The sequence below is a fragment of the Mauremys mutica genome, unplaced genomic scaffold (genome assembly GCF_020497125.1).
Source record: "Mauremys mutica isolate MM-2020 ecotype Southern unplaced genomic scaffold, ASM2049712v1 000206F_np12_subseq_1:328963_obj, whole genome shotgun sequence".
Classification (NCBI taxonomy): Eukaryota; Metazoa; Chordata; order Testudines; family Geoemydidae; genus Mauremys; species Mauremys mutica.
Genome location: NW_025422883.1, coordinates 25,403 through 45,157, shown reverse-complemented (window position 1 = coordinate 45,157; position 19,755 = coordinate 25,403). Strand labels below are relative to the sequence as shown.

The 19,755-nt window shown below is 51.9% G+C and overlaps 1 protein-coding gene across 1 annotated transcript; it reads right to left on the bottom strand.

The window, feature by feature from the left end:
• Nucleotides 1-1,398: 1,398 nt before the first annotated feature.
• LOC123357015 lies at nucleotides 1,399-17,025 on the bottom strand. Its single transcript, XM_045000275.1, has 3 exons — nucleotides 16,995-17,025; nucleotides 14,906-14,924; nucleotides 1,399-8,864 (listed from the first exon to the last, which is right to left on the bottom strand). Exons 1-3 carry the CDS (start codon nucleotides 17,023-17,025, stop codon nucleotides 4,064-4,066), a joined length of 4,851 nt encoding a protein of 1,616 aa, XP_044856210.1. The 3' UTR covers nucleotides 1,399-4,063.
• Between the last annotated feature and the right edge of the window lie 2,730 nt (nucleotides 17,026-19,755).

The window sequence follows — 19,755 nt, the reverse complement described above, 5'->3', positions numbered from 1 at the left end:
GTCCCCAGCCAGGGCCACGGGGGACAGCTCAGGGGGGTGCTGAGCCAGCAAACCAGCTCCTGCCCTTTGAGCTGGCTGAGAGCTGCCCCAGTCCCACAGCACTAGGCGCCCGGGCTCCAGAGCCGGCTCGCGGCGCAGCTGTGCTGGGAGTGGGCGAGCAGGGGCTGGAGACACAGCACCTCCTGCTCGGAGCGGGAGGGTTCATATTCTCCCACACACAGTTACCCAAACGAGCGCAAGCTCCCAAATGAAGCTGCCTGGGGCGGCTGCGGCGTCCCCGGGCCCCTCAAACGAGGGCGGCGTGGGTAGGGTTAAAGCAGCGAGAAGCCAGCTGCGGGCCCTGCCTGGCACGGGGACGGGCACTTCCATAGCAGAGGCACCAGGACGGGGACCGGTGCAGCCTGGCCCCTCCCCGAAGGCGTGGAGCAGTCCTGGGCCCCACCTGCTGCCCCACACGCAGTGTTTGACCCACCGCGGCCCAGTCGCACTCACATCACTCAATCAATCCACAGGGTTTGCTTGGCAGCAGAAAGACCTGAATTGCATCCTCTCCCCTGCTTTCTACAGACCCACCCGTGGGTACTCACCCCCCCCCCCGCTTCCCCTGCACTGTCCCTATAGGCTAGAGCCAGCCACTCCCGCACTCAGCTCCTGCTCACCCCAAGCAATAGGTGTCTCGCCCCTGCCGGCCCCAGGCGCTGGATCGGGCCCCTCCTTTGAGCACTTCACAGCTCCTGGGGACACCAACACCTCCGCCACAGGAGCTGCTGGGACCCACGTCCAACCCCCCGCACTCCCAGCCTGTGCTGAGCTGCGTGTCTGACCCGCCTGCCCCCTGCAGCAGGCGCCCTGCCCGGTGATGCCCGGCTCAGCAGCTGCCCCAGCGGCGTCTCCACGGCTGAGGGCCGCGTTCTCTGGCCCGGCTTAGTGCTCTGACCTCTCAGCAATGAACACACACACACACTCCCCTGGCTCACCAGCGGGGGAGGTGAAAGGACGCAGCCGGGGGCCTGCAGGGGGGGACAGGAAGATTTTCTTTTCTTTTCTCAATGTAGCCTCCTGGGAAGAGTCTCCCATTTCCAGGGACTGTGTCCTAGCTGGGCACCACTGGCAGGTGGGCACGGTTGCCCCCTTCCCCGATGGGCACACTGGCCCGTCTCTCACCCCAGTCAGACTCTGATCCAGACGTGCCACGAGTAACGTGGCAGCCCCTGGGTGACGTCACGCCCGGAGAAGGGACACTGGCTCCAAAGGCAGGGCAGGCAGCGAGCGACGAGCTACACAGGAGCCGGCAGGGCGAGACAGGCCCTAGAGCCCACCTGTCATGGCCCTGCCACAGCCATGTGCAGCTAGGCCTGGAGACCTAGCAGCAATCTGCAGCAATCGGCTGCCCAGAAGAGCTATTGCAGCTCCTGGTTATTCTCAGATTTCTGTCACTCCCCAGCCTGAAGCTGGACGTTAAAATAGCCCCCGGTTCCTTGCAGGTTGTGAAGGACAAACAGTCCTAGGAGAAAGCTTTGAAATGCTAAAACCCCACAGAAACCGAACACCTTTTCTTTCCACTCTGGCATACACACGAAAACCGATGGGGTGGGTGGGGTAAAGGTTTTATTGGCATGACGTTGGGATAGGGGCACCATTCAGAGACAGCAAAGGTCCTTGCACACGTGCGCACACACATACACACTCACTATTTATGAAAGCAGCCCAGACTACAGGAAACAAGAATATTCTAGATCAGAATTAAAAAAAAATCCAGCTTTTTAACATCTGAGGACCAATCCTCCACCAGCAAGTACAGCCCCCCCCTCCTTAAATGCCTTTAGATCTGTTCTGGCGGAATGCTTGACATATTTAATATGCACAATACAATTAAAGTAATAGATAACTGCATATGAACCAGTACAGGGCCGACAGGCCTGGCAGCCACAAAACAACTGTCCAGCATTTACTTTATTCAGCATGATTAAAAAAATAACAGTGCTTTAAAGATCAGTGATTTCCAAGTCCCCCTGCCCCTGGGCTCTGGCTGTAGCACCGCCAGTGCGGGTGCCCGCCTGTCTCAGCACACGACACTCTCCAGCACACGGGGAGCGAACTACTGCACTGGGAAGAGTGCTGTGGAGTCTCCAAAGCTTAGTTTCATCCCCTGTGCTAAATGGATCCAGCAAGAGATTGAAGACAATTAATTATCCACTTTCTGCCTCCAATAATGAGCTTTGGTATCTGAGGTTCAACGCTAACCGTGAAAATCAATTCCTCTGCAAGGCCGCCCTCTCCACGGCCCAAGAGGCATGCTCCTGTAACGCTCTCGGAGGGGAGAGCCTCGTTTAAGCTGGTTGGTACAACACAGATCTGCATGTATATTCCGATCGCGCCAGGACAATGGCGGCTGGAAGCTATTCTCCAAAGGTCAGGAGATTTCAGAGCCTTCACAATCACATTTCAGGTGCTGAACCTAGTGAATGGAAGGAAGTTTGCTTAGAAACTTGTGCAAACAGCCCTTCTTTTGTACCGGCTCGGAGTGGAGCTTTTGAAATAAAATGAGTGGCCTTGAGCTTTTAAACTTGGGCACAGAGTGGGAGCTGACGCCATCATCTTACAGCTGCTTACACAAGGGGCGGGCGGAAATTTTCAACTCCCCACCCCCACCCCAATTAGCTCCACCGCCAGTGTCTGCGGTGGGAATATGATTCTATGAATTTCTAACAGGTTTTCCTGCGCGTATCAGCTGTTACTCTTCGTGGTTCTCCACTGGAAACTATTGCTTGACCTTTAAGCAGTGCAAGGTGTGTGTTGATTAGACCTTCAAGGCTATGTTTGCAAGGCGGGGTGTACAGAGTGCCTGGGCTGCTCTGACGATGAAGGGAACTACCCGCTCCTAGACTCCACAGCACACCACAACGCTGGCTGGAACCAAAACAGCTTCACTTTATTTTAAAATGAGATTGAAGTTAATAAAAAAAAGGAATCAGAGACTTTAGATCTCAGCATTATTCAAAGTTGACATTAAGAATTTTGCCTTAAAATACAGGTGTTCTGTGCGGGTGGGGGAAGACAACGTGGGGAGGGTAAAAATATCCCTTTCACACAGACTGACTAAATAACAAGTGGAAATCTGCCCTGGCTTTTCACAGGAAGGAAAATACCCGATTATTAGTGAAAAGCTACCGTCCGAGAAAGCAGAAATCAACATGGATCCAGGTGCTATGAAACAAAACGCTGATTGGAGAGGGCGTTTTGCCCAACAGTAAGGCACCGTGGGACCAATTCATCCCTAACATACCGGAGAGCCCCAAGGATGAGCTTAGCCCACTGTGCCTGCAAACAGCTGTAGATGCTACAGAACTAGCGGCAATATTCCAAGCAGTGACCCCTTTGCCACGGCGGTTTAGATCAGACCACACCACCTCAAGGCTTAAGAAGCAGCAGAGCAGAAATCGCTGTCTAACCCTAAAGACCATAAATTACACGCAAGTAGCCAACAATTAATATCTTTAAACAGTTACCTGCTGCTAATGAACGGAGTAATGACCAATTACCCCTTCCCTCTCTGGCTACAAGAGAAATGCTTTTGGTTTTGCTTCCAATGTCACTCACAAACACACAGTCAGGATGTTTAATGCAAAGGGAAGGGTTTGTGTGCATGCCCCTCAAGAGGCTGCTGAAAGCTACTTTATGTGCATGAAGGTGGTTTCCTTTCTGCTACAGTACAAGTGCTTGTGCATCAAGTATAAAATGCAAGCCTTTAAATCACACAGACTAGCTTTTTTCTTTATTTGTTTAAAAATGATAAATAAGGCACTGTACTTTTAACTAAAACTGCCTGGTTCCAAGCTTAAAATCCAAGGAACATTCGAATTGCAGTAACTTCCCTCAACAGTAGAGACAGACGGCTCTCCTCTCTGTCTGAGACACACCTTCCGATGCCTAAAATCCCAGGTGTAATCCTTTAGCTGTGGATTTTTGAAGGCTTGCTACAGCTTATAAAAGCAGCTTCAGTTAATGCATGATCAAGGGTTACTACTATACAACAGTTTTTCCACGGCTACCATTCTCTTGGTTATTTTGCATCCAGTCGTGTTCGCTTGCTGTGTGAACAGTCAACTTTTGCCCTTAATTTTCTCTTGCCCTGGGACGTGCTGCTCTCTTGAATTTTCTTCATAGACCTGGTCAGAGTTTTCCCACTGCTGGGCTTCTTATTGGCTGCTTTCTGTGACCTGGTAGAGGGCTCCCCCGCAGGCTTCGGCTTTGCAGATTTTGTGAGCCCTTCCTGGCTGGGTGGGGCTGCAGCTCTTTTGGTGGGGTTCTCTCTGACTTTCGGGATGGGGAGTCTGCCTTTGCCAAGCTGCCTTTTCGGGACTCTCTTCTCTTTCGAAGACACCTTTTTCTCGAGCTTACTGCTTCTTTCCATGGCAGCCTGCTTTCTGGTAGCAGGAGCTTTCGGAGGACCCTCGGAATGTTTTACTTTGCTGCCCTTCTTAGCTGGCAGCCTGTCTTTACTGGAGGAGTGAGACGGCTCTGGCACAGCACTGCCCTCCTGCAGCGTTCTCTTCTTTCTGCCTGGCTGAGGGTCAGCTTTGGGCAAGGAGTCCTCCTGGGACCTGCTTTTCCCTTTTCTTCCCTTTACCGCTGCTTCCGCTCGCATGGACTTAGCAGGAAACACATCTGCTTTGACTTGCAAGGCCAGCTTTGGAGACATCAGCGGGTTGATGCAGACGCTCTTCCGGCTTTGCTTACTTTCCACGGAGGGATGATCAGCTGCACTCTCCCCCTTTCTCTCGTTCTTTGCCAGGCGGTGCTGGGCTCGCAGTTTGCCCCGCAGATTGGAGTATTTCCGCAGAATCCTAGTGCTAGCCTGCGTTGGCAGACTTGGAGGGGGCTGCACGTTTCTGTCTTCACCAGCTTCTTCTGAGCTCGTCTCACAAGGAGACATCCGGTTGGGACTGGCGGCTTCCCCGGGCTCCGTACTGTCAGCGTTCTCCCGAAGCCTGGCCCATAACTTTTGATTCTTCAAGTTATTTTTAGCAGGGGTAGTTGCAGCAAATTTCTTGAGGTGTTTTTTCAAGCGTTCAGCTTGCAGTGAGCTGGGATACAGGCTGGAAGAACAATATTTCTGCAGGGGGATCTTGATGGGGGGCACATCTCCGGGGAGACGGGTATTGAGTTTCTTCACAATGACTAGCGACCTGGTTTCAGTTGTCTCCAAGAACCAACGGCAAATGTTGGATAACTTGAAGGCCTTCATAAACAGCATCTGGACAGGAGAAAGCTTCTGAACTTCAAGAGATGCCCTGCATTTCCGGGTTCTTTTCTTGCTTTTCCAAATCTCTTTCAGCTTGTCAGCTTTGTTCTTTACTTTGGGGGCTGGCTGTACTTCTTTTTCCAACTGAATCCAGCCTTTCTGAACTTTCATATACTGGGCATTAAAGTCAGCAATAAGCTCCTGATTCTCTTCCTCAGCACACCACTCCACAAACTTTGGTTTGTCCTCAGCCACTGCGTCCACCTCCTTCAAATCTATGGTGTCTTTGTTCCCTGAACTGCGTTCTTCCTTCTGGCTTGGATTTGCTTGCAGAACTTCCTTCCCTGGAAGATTCTTTTTTGCAGTGTCCACAGGTGTAGGGGTGTGTCTCAAGTTGTAAACTGGGAGGGCCAGCTTTTTATGCTTCCAAGTCTTGGATGGGACGTGTTTGCTTCCACTTTTGCTACTGGGACCTGTAGGCGAATCAGTCAGATCTTTATACTGTACCTTTCCAGCATCTACAGCATGGTCTGGGTTCTCCACATCACCTGGTTTCTCATCCGATCGCTCTGCATCCTGTACACCTGTTCCACTTTCCCTAGGAAGGAGAACACTTCTCTTATCAGAATTAGCCTCTACACAGATCTCAAGCATCTCCCCTGACTTACTATGGCTGGCTTTAGCAGGGGGGCCATCTTTTGATGACCCTTCTCTCTCTGCTGCACCCTCTTTTGCCAACATGCTTTTATAGGTTTGCCTAGTAGTAATGCCATTTTCATCTCCTCCCCGCTGCACGGGCTCTCTCTCTAGAGCACTCCCGGTGCCTGGGCCCTGGATGTTCTTCAGCAGTGTTTTGTGGAAACAATCCTTTGGGAAGCACACGGATGCTGCTCCATCAAGGTGCACCTCCCTCCTAAAACGCTTTGCACCGGGACTTTTAGAAAGCTTAATCTGAAGACAGGGAAGCTGCAGAGAGGTGGAAGAACCAGACTTTTCAGCACTGCCTTCTGTGGGTGGTTGGGATTGCTGGCTGCGGAGACGCCGGTCTGATGCTACGAGCGCTCTCCTGCCTTTCTTTTGCTTCTTCTCTGGGCTTTCTTTGGACAAGCCGGTCCCTTTACCATCTGTTTCTGAAGTGTCAGGTCCTGATGGCATTTCGCCATCACCGTTCTCTCTCTCACACAGCCTGCTGCTCTCTGGGGCAGTCTCGCCTGCCAAGATTCCACTGAGCTCTGCAAGAGTCAGCATGGCCTCCCCTGGCTCAGGTGGGCTTTCCTGCACCTCCCTTACGGCAGCTTGTGGGTCAGCAGGAACGCTTGTGGTCACATCGGCAGACTGCAAGCTAGCCGGGGGCTCCATCTCCAAGCTCGCCGGGGGCTCCGTCTCCAAGCTCGCCGGGGGCTGCACAGGAGGCTCCAGGTCCATGCTGGCAGGGGGCATGGCAGGAAGCTCCAGGTCTGAACTAGTTGGGGGGTCTCCAGGAAGTGCTCCAGCCAGCTCTGGGTCTACTCCAGCAGGAGGCTCAGGGTCCAGGCCGGCAGGAGGCTCTGCATGGTGCACCAGCTCTGCACTGGTAGGAAGCTGCAAAGGAGGAGTTGGGTCCATGCTGGCAGGAGGCTCTGCATGATGCACCAGCTCTGCACTGGTAGGAAGCTGCAAAGGAGGAGTTGGGTCCATGCTGGCAGGAGGCTCTGCATGATGCACCAGCTCTGCACTGGTAGGAAGCTGCAAAGGAGGAGTTGGGTCCATGCTGGCAGGAGGCTCTGCATGGTGCACCAGCTCTGCACTGGTAGGAAGCTGCAAAGGAGGAGTTGGGTCCAGGCCGGCAGGAGGCGCCGGGTCCAGGCTGGCAGGAGGCGCCGGAACAACGTGTATTTCTGAGCTTGGAGAACCTTCCTCCCTACTAGCAGCTTCTGGCGGAGAAAGAGGTGTCGAATCTGTAGCCTCCCTGCTGCTGTCTTCTGTGGGCTCACAGTCCCCAGCCAGGTCAGCACTGCTGCTAGCTTGCTGAAGAACATTTGCCTCCACCTCTTCCAGCAGCTGGCACATCCTCTCCTCACTTCCTTCAGCAGCAGAGGGGCCGATGGCTAGAGGCTGCGTGGTGGCCGAGCCGCCTTCTGGTGCATTGTCAGGGCAGGCGGGAGCAGAGAGAGCCAGCAGTGGCTCAGTGTAAGCAGCTTCTCTTGACTCCAGCGAGCCGCCCTCGCTGGGCTCCTTTTCGGCTCTCTCGTTAGCTTCTCTGCTGGGGGGAGCCCCTTTGGACAGGAGCCTGAGGGAAGCTCTTTTGTCAGCCTCTTTCCGCCCAGCTGGGGCTGCCCCCGAAGGCTCGCCTCCGGAGCGCGCCGGGCTCTGCTTAGCTTCCGGCCTCAGTGCCGGCCCCACCCGGGAGCTTTTCACCAGCGTGCGGACAGTTGGCAGCTCGCAGCACTCACCGTTGAAGTAATACCCGCGGGTGCTCTTCCGAGCTGTCCTCCGGGACGACACTGACCGCTGGCTCTCCAGGTGGCATTCAGTTATTGGCTGGCTGATGTAGACAACGTCACACTGGTTGTCATAGTCGTTTATTCTCAGCCCCGATGCCCTTTTGTTCTTCCGAGCTGTTCTGACGGCTGAGGACCCTGCCTTAGCTCGTGAGCGCCCACTGGAGGCTTTGTGCATCACTGGCACTGGGGCAGAGGCCACCCATCCGTCTCTGGCATGCTCACGTGGATTCTTGTCGCCAGCATGCGGGTGGTAGCCCCCCTTAGCCTTCCCCAGGGCATGGAGATGGTTTTCTTGCTTTGGTCTTGCATCTTCTTCGTTTATTTCTAAATCCTGGTGCAAAGAGGCTTTGGAGCTGCACTGTAAAGCGTTCTCCTTGTCAGCTCTTCTAGGAGAGTTCACTGGAAACCCTGAATCCCAACCCTCTTCTGGGAAAGCTTTGGAAGAGTTCTTCTGAGAGCCCAGGCAGCTGTCTGACTTGTCCTCACTGCCGTTCACATGGGCCACTTTGACAGCAACGTAGCCGTCTGCTAAGGCCTTGCCTTGGATCTGGTCTTTGTCATCCTCACACTTTCTGACACCAGACTCTTGCTCCTGTCCAGGGGTTTGTCCTTCCGGGCTCCTGGTGCCAGGATGGAAGTGAAGTGAGGAAGAGTTCGAAGTGGTGAGGTATCCTTGGGTGGAACTATCCTTTGGACTAACAGAACTACTTCTAGTAGCAGAGTGTTCAGAGAAGTCTTTTTTGAAAGCAGAACTGAAATTCTCCATCCTGTTCATGGATTTCACCTCTGCGTGCTGCTCCAAGGGTTGCCCTGCAGCACGCAAAGGGCTATGAAGAGCCACTGGGTCTCTGTCTGAGTCTGAGGAAGTAAGGGGCTTCAATTCAGAACAGGGAGCAGACTTCTTCCAATTTTCAGTGCTTTGCTGGCTACAACCAGAGCTGCAAGTAGCTGCATCCATGTTTTCGGATTCAGGTAATGGCCGGCCCTCGCAGCCTGGCTGGACTTCCGTGTAGATGTCGTTTAGCACACGAATGAATTGCTTCTGGTGATGTGTACACAGTCTGACCATAAACTTTTCCAGGGGAGACTTCGGCTGATTGTTAGGCTCTATTGCTATTGTCTCCGCTGTATCCTCACTAGAGAGAAAGAGAGAAACAGTCAGTAAAGCAGAGGACAGAGAATTTAAGTTGTAAAAGCTACAGAAACCCTCCTCCTCCCCCTTAGCAGTATATCCTCTCAAACGGCAACTGGTCTTAGCACCCTTGATACTCAGCAATCCACCCAGGAAGGCAAAGCGTGATCCATTTGCCAGAGCAAGGGGCCTATCGCCATGTTTGGCAGCTCCCTCTCAGCGCCTCGTGGAGATTGGCACTTATCTTCTATGCACGTTTGGACCCAGACTAGCATTTCACTTTTGTCTATCAGCTGGGAATCTCCCCCCCCCCCCCAATCAAAAAGGGAAGATTTCAAGTTGTGGCCATTCGGCGGAGGACGCCTGGACGAGGCCCTGCACAAACCGACAAATACCAGCCTACAAGACACCGGGCCCCACAAGCGAGTTCTTCACTGCAGCTCACTGCCACTGCCACCCCCTGCTGTGCCACTGACAGGGCTGCCGTCCAAGCCCAGCCACGGGCTTCTGGGCCCTGCGGCTAGACACCCTCCTCTTGTCTCTAGCCAGCTCGAAGGTGGGCGTGACCATACTTACCTGCTGCACAGAGGCCACTAGCTGGATTAACCAGGGGTGAGGTTAAGGGCTCATTAATATCTGTCCTCGGCTTTGACAGTGTATTATGAAAGCCGTGCTAGTTCCCAATTACAGCTCTTTCAATTTCCACCCGAATGTCCTTCGCCCGAGCCTGCAGCCTGGGCTCCAGCATATCTCCGGGGTCAGAAGCGAGGGGAAGCGGCCCGTAGTTCCTTTGCTAACATCTTTCTCCCCTTTAAAAGCTGGAAGTTACAAGTCTCCCCCCAGCCTTCTGCCAGCCAGTCGCACACCAAGGACAGATGTGCCACATGCGCTAATGGAGGCATCGCATCCTCCGCAATCCCTTTACATCTGGGTATTAACTGGCTGGGCTGGATGATAGTGTGGTGGGCGCAATCCAAGGGCGGGGCTACGAACCTCCTAGCCCCTTTGGTCCTCCCTGCACTAATGCCCCTCGGACGTCTCTGCACCTGCTCTCCGGCCCCAGCGAGAACGGCTCTGGAACGCTTGCTCTCACATCCTCCCTGGGGCCTGGCTCAGACCCCTCTCTCACGCTGCAGCACAGCAAGCCGCGGCAGAGCTGGGAGGAGAACTGGGTCTCAGGGCTTCAACCACTAGGCAATGCTGCATGGATGTAGCTCCAGCTGTTCTCCAGCACTGACAGACGTTACCCCCTACGCTAGACTGAACAGAGCTGACTGTCGCTCCAGGCACATGGCCTAGTCACATGGCTCCCTGGTATATACAGTTAGACCCTTAGCTCCTTAGCCCACCATGTTTCAGTATCTCATTTTAGAAATCAGGATCACACCTAATGTGAGGAGCAGATTACGCCCCCCCCCACTCCCCAGGAGATCTCACACCTTCCCCTGCAGCAGCTGTGCTGGCCACTGTCAGAGACATGATACTGGGCTAGAGAGACCTGGGGTCTGCTTCCATCTGCCTATGTTCCTGTGCTCCCCCCAGCCCCTCAAGGCTGGGTCCCCCCTGCAAGCCCTGGGAAGAGGGAACTGCTGGACCTGCTGCGCCCTGGTGTCTTTCCTGGGGAAGATCCCACAGCTGTGCCACTGGACACTGCGCTCTTTTCACTCCCTCAAAGGCTCTTCACGTGGCTGCAAGACGGAGCTGAGCGCCACAGGGTGCAATGGGTAACACCCCTGCGGGGCTCCCTGTGTTACAGAGACACCAAGTGACTGGCCCAGCCGGGGAATCAGGGCCACTGGAGCCAGGCTAGCCCTGGCCCCTCTCGCTCAGCCTCTGACTGTTTGGAGGGCAAGGTGTGTTGTTATCCTGGACTCCTCACATTTAACCCCCTGCTTCCCTCCCCATGGTCCGAGCTACAGCCAAATCACTTAGGGCTGTGAGCTGAGAGCGCCGGGGTTAACCCTTGCACGGGAGAGCGCTAAGGGAAGGCTGAAGCGAGGCTGGTGACGGGAGGCAGTCACTACGGACTAACTGCCCCTGTGGACTCGGAGCCTCGACCGCCCGGGATTGTTCACAACCCACGGGAAACGGCTGGCCAAGCCCTGGCCAAGTCACTCCCCAAGTTCCACCAATCATTTCAGTTGGATCCAGGCTCTTCGCTGCCTCCTGTCTGAAACAACCAGGTCGTGTGGCTGCTAGACCCTGGCTGGGTTTCAGAGCAGAGAAGGCTGCATAAGCCAGTCCTGTACAATGCAGCACACAGTGTTATTAGACGGGGGCAGGCACTGGTTCCACAGTAATGAAAATGAATAATAATAATAATGCCTGTAGCTTCTCTCTTCCTCCTCACTCCCTTTCCATGCTAAAGAAATAGCCCTGCCCTCTTTAACCCTCTCTTTAGAAGCCCCCCCCCCCAGGCCGGTCATTATTTCGTTACCATTCCCAGCTCCTCTCTCTTTCTGCTGGATCCTGGTTTGGGCTGAGGGGTCACCACTCACTGCGGGATTCGAGGGAAGGGCAGAGACCAGTAATAATGGCTTATCTGGAGAGAGGCCAGAGGAGAGCGACACAGATGATGAAAGGGCTAGAAAACGGGAGCTCGGAGGGAAGAGGGAACGACTCGGGTTTGTTTAGCCTGGGGAGGAGCAGACTGAGCGGGGGCATGAGAACAGGTTTCAAGTACATAAAAGGTTGTTACAAGGAGGAGGGAGGGAAATTGTTCTCGTTAACCTCTGAGGACAGGACAAGGAGCAATGGGCTTAAACTGCAGCAAGGGCGGTTGAGGTTGGACATTAGGAAAAACTTCCTACCTGTCAGGGTGGCTAAGCACTGGGAGAAACTGCCCAGGGAGGTTGTGGAATCCCCATCACTAGAGGTTTTGAAGAGCAGGTTAGACAAACACCTGTCAGGGATGGTCTAGATCAAGGGTTCTCAAACTGGGGGTCAGGACCCCTCAGGGGGTCGTGAGGTTATTACATGGGGGGTCACAAGCTGTCAGCCTCCACCCCAAACCCTGCTTTGCCTCCAGCATTTATAATGGTGTTAATACATGAAGAAGTGTTTTTAATGTATAAGGGGGGGTCACACAGAGGCTTGCTGTGTGAAAGGGGTCACCAGTACAAAAGTCTGAGAACCCCTGGTCTAGATAATACTTCATCCTGCCGTGAGTGCAGGGGACTAGACTAGATGACCTCTCAGGGTCCCTTCCAGTCCTATGATTCATACATGTTTCCCGCAATACATCCTAGCATTCTATTGCCGTTGTTATATTTTCAGTAACACCCACAATGCCCTTGGCTTCTTCCCGACATACAAGAAGGCAATGCTCCTGAACCGGAGAGCTGACACACAGAAGGAGGGTATGGCTACACTTATGGTTTGCAGCACTGGTAGTTTGCAGCGCTGGTTGTCCAGCTGTGTAGGAGCAGCGCTGGTGTGTGGCCACACTCACAGCTACCAGCACTGGTGTGTGGCCACATTTGCAGCATTAGCAGCGCTGTTGGGAGTGATGCATTATGGGCAGCTATCCCAGCGTTCAAGTGGCCGCAACGTGCTTTTCAAAAGAGGGGGGTGGAGTGGGGTCTAGTGTGACAGGGAGCCGGGGGAGAGAGAGAGAGGGGATTTTTGGAGCCAACACTGTGTTTAGCTTCCTGCCTTGAAAAATCAGAACATTTTTCCGACCGCTTAGTCTTAACTCTTAGGCTTTGGCTACACTTACACTTCAAAGCGCTAAGTGTAGTCAAAGCACCAGCGCTGGGAGAAAGCTCTCCCAGCGCTGTCCGTACTCCACCTCCCTGTGGGGCTTTGACTACACTGGCGCTTTGCAGCGCCGCAATTTGCAGCGCTGGAGAGGGTGTGTTTTCACACCCTGCTGCAGCGCTGCAAATTTGTAAGTGTAGCCAAGCCCTGAATTGCAAACAGCCTGCAGCCAACACGACTCCCCGCTGTTTCATTCACTCCCTGCCTGCCTCTCATTTGATTGTTTACAGCCAGGTACAGATGATCACAGCAAACAGGAGCTCTGTTTGTTTTTTAGATAAGCAATGGAGCTCCGATGGGAGCTCGTTCATAACAAAACAAAGAGAGTAATTTATAAAAGCATTCTGGGATACACCTTATACCCTGGAGGCCAGTCACAGCGCTGGTGTGTGGCCACACTTGATGAGCAGCGCTGCAGCACCAGCGCTGGAATCCTTATTCCCCATGCCGAGTGAGGTGTACGGCCAGCGCTGCAGCCAGGGAGTTGCAGCGCTGGAAGTGCCCTGCAGGTGTGGCCACTTACTAATTGCAGCGCTGGTGGAGGCTTTCCAGCGCTGCAACTCGCCAGTGTAGCCATACCCAAAGGTAGAACATGGGGAAAGAGGAGGTCAAGCTAGAAAATCTAGTGTATTGCTGACACAATGAGTGCGGGTCTGTGAGAGCGCTAGAGAGCACTCCTCAGTTAGTATCACACAATTACTTGTGGATTCCTAGTCCCTTTTCTAAAGCTACTAAACACTGGGTTGCTGTCTTCAGTGATCTCTCCCCAGGGACCCTTAGAGTCTGATCCGAAACCCACTGGAGTCTGTGCAAACACTCCCAATGGACTGCAAGTGCTGGACTCAAAGCCTATTTGGGTATTTGCATTCCCACCCCTCGAGATGTTATACTGAGGCCAATCAGTGTGCAAGCTGCTCACACTACTCTTCCCAGAATGCATGACTCTGCACTGGGCTAGGCTGGATTTCATCTGCCATCATGTTTCCTAGTTATCTCACGTTGTTAGATCCTTCTGAAGCTCCTTGCTCTCCTCCCTAGTCTCAGCCACCCCTCAGAATCATTTCGTTTACAAGTTCAACATCTTACAACCATCCTTTAAGAACATAAGAACGGCCACACTGGGCCAGGCCAATGGTTCATCCAGCCCAGTATCCTGTCTGCCGACAGTGGCCAATGCCAGGTGCCCCAGAGGGAATGAACAGAACAGGGAATCATGGAGTGATCCAGCCCCTGTCGCCCATTCCCAGCTTCTGGCAGTCAGAAGCAAGAGACACTCAGAGCATGGGGCTGCATCCCTGCTCATTCTGGCTAATAGCCATTGATGGACCTGCCCTCCAGGAACTTATCTGGCTCTTTTTTGAATCAACTTATACTTTTGGCCTTCACAACATCCCCTGATAGAGAGTTCCACCGGTGGGCTGTGCGCTGTGCGGAGAAGTACTTTCTTGTGTTTATTTTAAACGTGCTGCCTATTAATGTCATTAGGTGATGCCTGGTTCTTGTGTTATGAGGAGGAGTAAATAACACTTCCCTCTTCACGTTCTCCACACCACTCATGATTTTATAGCCCTCTATCAAATCCCCCCTTAGTCGTCTCCTTTCCTAGCTGAACCGTCCTAGTCTTTTTAATCCTCACTCCTTCTTCCAGCTCTTTAATATTTTTCAAACAACTGATGCCTGGGCACCCCAGTATTAACCACTGGCTACTTTTTACTTCCCATTTCTCCGCCAGCTTTGAATTCATAACAAGACTATCACACACCCTGGTTACAAAGGGTCCCTACCAGGGTTTCGTGTAGGGCTTTAGCAAAGACTTTTGAAAGAGTACATGACACTTAGTGGGTCTCCTTCAGCCACTGCTTTAGCTCCTTCAGAAAATATCTAACAGGTTAGAGAGGTACCATTTCCCCTTACAAAAGCCAGTGATATCATTTTACTACACACAGTTTTACTCTCCTTTATCATTCTATCTCCAGTAAGTGTCTGAAAGGTGTTTGCTGAGACTGCTAAGAGACAGCTTGGAATTCCTGAGACAACGTTCTAAAGGCACAGGTACAACGCTGGCATCTCTCCACGGCTCTGTATAGTAACTGTTCTCACTGCATGTCAGAGCAAATCCCTCCCCAAGTCTGCAGAGTAACAATGGAGAAAACAAGCCTCAAACCCCACTAGAGAGAGGAGAGGGGGGGTTTCAGCCTGACTGTTCAAAGAGACGGGGCTCAGCAGTAACTACTCCAACTGAAGGCGATTGCCATTTTCCCAAGGGAGAGGCATGGGTTCTTTTACCTGTTTGAAAGCCCAGTTTCTGAGGATGGCAGCCATTTTCAAGCAGTTGGCCAGCAATCTGGCCTGACTTTATAGCACACTCAGGGGTGTGGCTACTGACTAGCCCCCACCTGTGTGACACACTCCTTTGCCTACTGTGGAATTAGCGAAGTAGGCTCAAAGGAATGCTGGAATGATGGCGGATCAGGAAGTGGTTATGATGGCAAAACAATGAACATCTTCCTTGTTAGGGCTGGTCTGGGGGGTTAAAGCAATGGGGTTTGTGAAGGCAGACCCTAGGCAGATACAGGATTTATTTGGATCTGCTTGGTATAAGGAAAAGCATGTTGTGATCTGAACAGTTTCTTGCCAGGGACAAGGTTATCAGTCCTCAAAGGCCAAATCTGGGGGCCCCAATCCTGGGAAAGGAAAGGTGGTGACTCTCCCCTGCTTTACATGGACCTGTGCAGCGAGTGTGCAAGGCAGGGGGTGGCACTCTCTGGGCTCTAGGACGGGGAAGCAGCATGTTCACAGAACCCAGGTTCCACTTGCGTCACTAAGATGATACCAAGCTCCCATTCTTAACAGCTCGCAGGGCATGTCTCTCTTCTGCTTGTGCGTAGTTTATTTTATTCCTGGTGTGCAGGCTGGGGGCCTGATTCTGATCTCATTTACACCCCCATAACTCAGCTGGTACCAGTGGGGTTCACTCCTAGCTCCATTAACTTGAAGATTTACAAGGGAGGAAAAAGTTTGCATTTTGTAAAGGAAATAAGGGGGGGGGGGTTAGCATCAATAAACTGACACCCCCCCCCCCCACTCCCCCAGCGACCCAGAGCCACTCAGCTGTTTTGGGGCATCCTTTGTTCAGAACTCTCTGGTTTAACACTTTCAGTCCTGGGGATTTATTTCAATATCTCATCTCCAGTTGACCCATCCCCTCGTCAGCTGGAAACAGTAGTCCTGCCTCTGGCTGTGCCTCATCTCCCTGGGCTGCAGAGTGACCTCAGGGTAGAGATTTCTCCATTACCTGCAGCAACATTCTTCTCTTCCTCAGAGCACACCTATCAGGGTAACCTGGTCTTTTGGGTTCCCCTGTAGTTTTCAGTGCTGAGTGTAGGGTTATAGGTGTTATGGTGCAGATGAGTTGCAGGCTGCTACTTGCTTCCATTCTCAGGTCTACTGGGGACAGCGGCTCTCAGCAGCTAGCATTCCTCACCAATTTGTCTCTGTTTTGGCAGTACTGTGAACCGTGGATGGTGCAAGAAACAGACTGGGCATGTGGCTTGCTTTGGGATAAATGGTGTTGGGGGGCTCTTTAAGGCACCCAGTGTCCTTTAGGCAGGGTTCCCTACAGATTATGTAGATTACTGCCTAGAAATCATTCACCTGCGCAGTTTATAAAAAAGAAGAAGGAGGAGGGGTGACTTGTGTGCAGTGTATAAATACCTTCCTGGGGGGATTAGAGGGCTCTTTCATCTAGCAGAGAAAGGCAGAACAAGAGCCAGGAGCTGGAAGCTGGAGCCCAGCACAATTAAGAATCCAACCCACATTTTTAACAGTGGAACGAACTCCCGAGGGAAGTGGCAGATTCTCCACCTCTTGGTGGCTTCAGACCCAGACTGATCACTCTCTGGAATTCATGCATTAGCCAAACAAGTTAATGGGCTTAACACATAGGTAACGAGGCGGACCGTAATGGCCTGTGTTATACAGGAGGTCAGATTAGATGATCTAATGGTTCCTGCTGTCCTTAACCTCTATGACCTGCTCTCCAGTCTCTTTCCCCACTTGTCCTCTTTCCCTGGGGATGGAGCTCAGGGGTTTCTTACTTGGATGCACACAAAGAATCTATCACCCTATCAAGGCGGTCTCTGGAGAAGCTATGGCCAGGGAGAGTCCCTGCTAACACAGTTCTGCTACCAGGGTACAGGGGGGCTGAGTACCTGCTGGGAACACAGGAGCTTCATGTGGATCTGTGAGGATCACCCATGTTTGGGGGCCTGGTCAGGAACTCAACAAGGGGATCTTCGGCGAGATTTACTCCTTGGGGGAAGGGCTGCTCCAGCACTAAGATTGCTAGTCTCAGCCCAGAAAGTTACCGCAGTACCTGTGATGCGCAGGTGCTTGCTGCCAGTCATTCCAGCTTTGAAGCCACTCACGCTGAGCTGTAACTAGCTGTTTTAATGACCCCTTCTTGCACATACTCCACTAGTTGACTGGTCTACACCACCTCAATCCCCGCCTCGCCCTATGTCCCAGCCACACATGCGACTCCAGTTCCACTGCTGCGTACACAATTTCACGTGTACCCGGGGTAGCCCTAGCAGATTCCCTGGCCTGACACAGGTGCTCTTAGCACCTACTAGCTTTCCTGGGGACAGCCCCCTTCTTTTCAATTTGTCACTGAGGGTGGCAGAGAAATTCAGGGGCAGTAGCTGTCAGCTGTACAAATGCAGCTGTTGCTATGCAACAGTCCTGGTGTAGCAATTAATGCTCAGCAAAATGGGCTGTGCTCTGAAGCTATTTGCATAGCTGGATGCTGTAATCCATTTGTTTGCATTGAGCCTCCACTATTTTGTAGAGTTCACAATCATTCCTTCCCGCTCTCACAAAATCCAGGGGCTCTTACATAAGTGATCTAGCCCATAAAAGGCACTTCTTTATTTCTCAGTAAGAGCCAGAGACTGCCGGGTATGGGGCACGGCCGTGCGGCCCGGGAGGAACCACCAGATTATCTGCAGTGCACGTGGGAGCTCTGCGGGCTCTGCCTTTAACTCATTCTGCCCCTGCCATTACTGTTTATGGAATTACCCTGCTCCTCCGGGCTGGTGCACGTCACTCTGGGCAGCCTCTTGCTGAACGAGCCCAGGATCCTGTGCGTGTCTTCTGGGGCCAGGCAGGGGAGGAAACAGGGAGTGTGACTGTTTCACACCAACCTACCTGGAACGCTGGTCTCCAAAAACCTGTCCATGGGAATAGTGCGGTGCCAGTTTCCCCACCCCAAGAGGCTTTTATTGAGCGTGAAGCCTGGGTCTCTGTTTTTTTAAGCCCCTGAACATCAGTTTGATAGATTATAAGTTTACAGATACGTTTTGTACCTCAGAGGCACAAGAAGCAGCAGCAGAACAGAAGTTCAAGGCTAAGTGTTTCTGTTCCTTTCAGACCACTCTAAGCACCACGATTATATAGTTCCTGAAAAGAAACAAAACATAGCTATAAACTTATAAAATCCAACTGAGTATTGTACTGGGCAGACCTTCCCCCTCCCTCTTCTGCCATCACGCAGATGACTGTGATGGGCAGGAGCACACAATGTACTACGCCCTGCCAAGGCAGGTTCGCCTTTCAAACACAATTAAAGGAACAGATGACATTTTTCAGGACTCTCTATACCTGACCTGAATATTTCTCTAGCAATGTGTCAATCCAAGACACGTTAATGTACAAGTATTGTCATTGTGATCTGTGCTGAGATTCCAGTTTGGTCTACGTTTAAATGTTTTGCCCCCACAGCTACGGCAGTTAGGAGTGTGAAAAAACCAAACCAAACCCCTGTTAACTAACAGAGCTATGCTAGCAAAAGCCCTAGTGTACATGCAGTTACACCACCAAAAGAAGCCCTTTTGCGGGTATAGCTTATTTCGTTCGGGAAACTGGCATACGTTCTACCAACAAAAGAATTCTTTTGCACCCAGTATAAGCTGCATCTCCACCAGGTGGGTTTTTTGGTATAGCTTTTCTAGTGTACACAAGGCCTCAGTAATTAAGTTTGGTTTGGATGAACCAGTTTAGTTGTAACACATTTCAGTGCTCAGCATATGCTTTGAACGTAATACTCCCCAGTAGAAGAACAGGGTAGTTTACAGCTCTGTTGGTGCTGCAGTGATTCTGTCTGACTGCAGAGGAAAGAGACAAGCAGTGCAGACCGAGGAGAAATTCAGTGCAACAACTAGAAGTGAGAGAATGTTTTCTTAACTTAAATTGAAAGCTTAAGTGCTGCATAGCACAAGCAAAACAGCTCCAGAAAAAGACCACAGGCCCACTGAATTTTCAAGGCCCCTGGATTTCTGCTGTCCCTGGTGACCTGCTTTGGGGATTTATAAAGTGTGCGTTTAAACTAAAAGCAGAAAGAAAAAAAAGTTATAGGGATTTTTTGCAAAGTGCACTTGTTCATCAATTTACTTGGGATGTACAATGAATCAACTGGCTCAGATAAACAGCAGGCACCCAGCCCTGGGTCAGACTTTTAACCCTTCAGAGTATTCATTTTGTAGAGGGATTACACATTTAAAGCAACCTTCTTCCGCACCTGTATCCAAACAAAGCCAGGAAAGGCCAATGTAGCTTATACACAATTAAAACCAAACACAATCCATAATACACTCTTGTTTCTGCAGTGTTCCTGTCTCTGCTTGCTTCCACCCCACTCCTGTACAGGGGTTTATCACCAGTTGTGACACATCTAACATTAGCCTCGCTGGGGCTAATTAAAACCTTGCCATCGAGCCCATGTCTTTAAAACCAGGGGAAATTTATCAAGCTGCAAACATTGCCCCACGTACTGGCTTTCAAGGGCTTTTCACAATTGTCCTGACTAATTTCTCTAATTACTAAGGACATTTGGGATTTTTCTTTTAAGAGGTGGAAAAAGAAATTAGCATGAGTGCTCCTGTGTGTGATGGTTCGAACAGCATCAGCGCTGAGCATGGCATTATGGAAGATGGTGGTACCTAGCTACTACAGTGAGGTGCATATTATAAAGCCAGAAGACAGCTGGCAAACCACACCAGTCGTGCAGAGCTCTTCAAAGGCCTTTCACAGCACTGCACATTTTTTAAATGTAAAAGCATCTGGACACACCACTAGAG

Excerpts from the sequence above, each read along its gene's own strand:
- LOC123357015 (XM_045000275.1), bottom strand. The coding sequence starts at position 17,025 with ATGACTGGCAGCAAGCACCTGCGCATCACAG.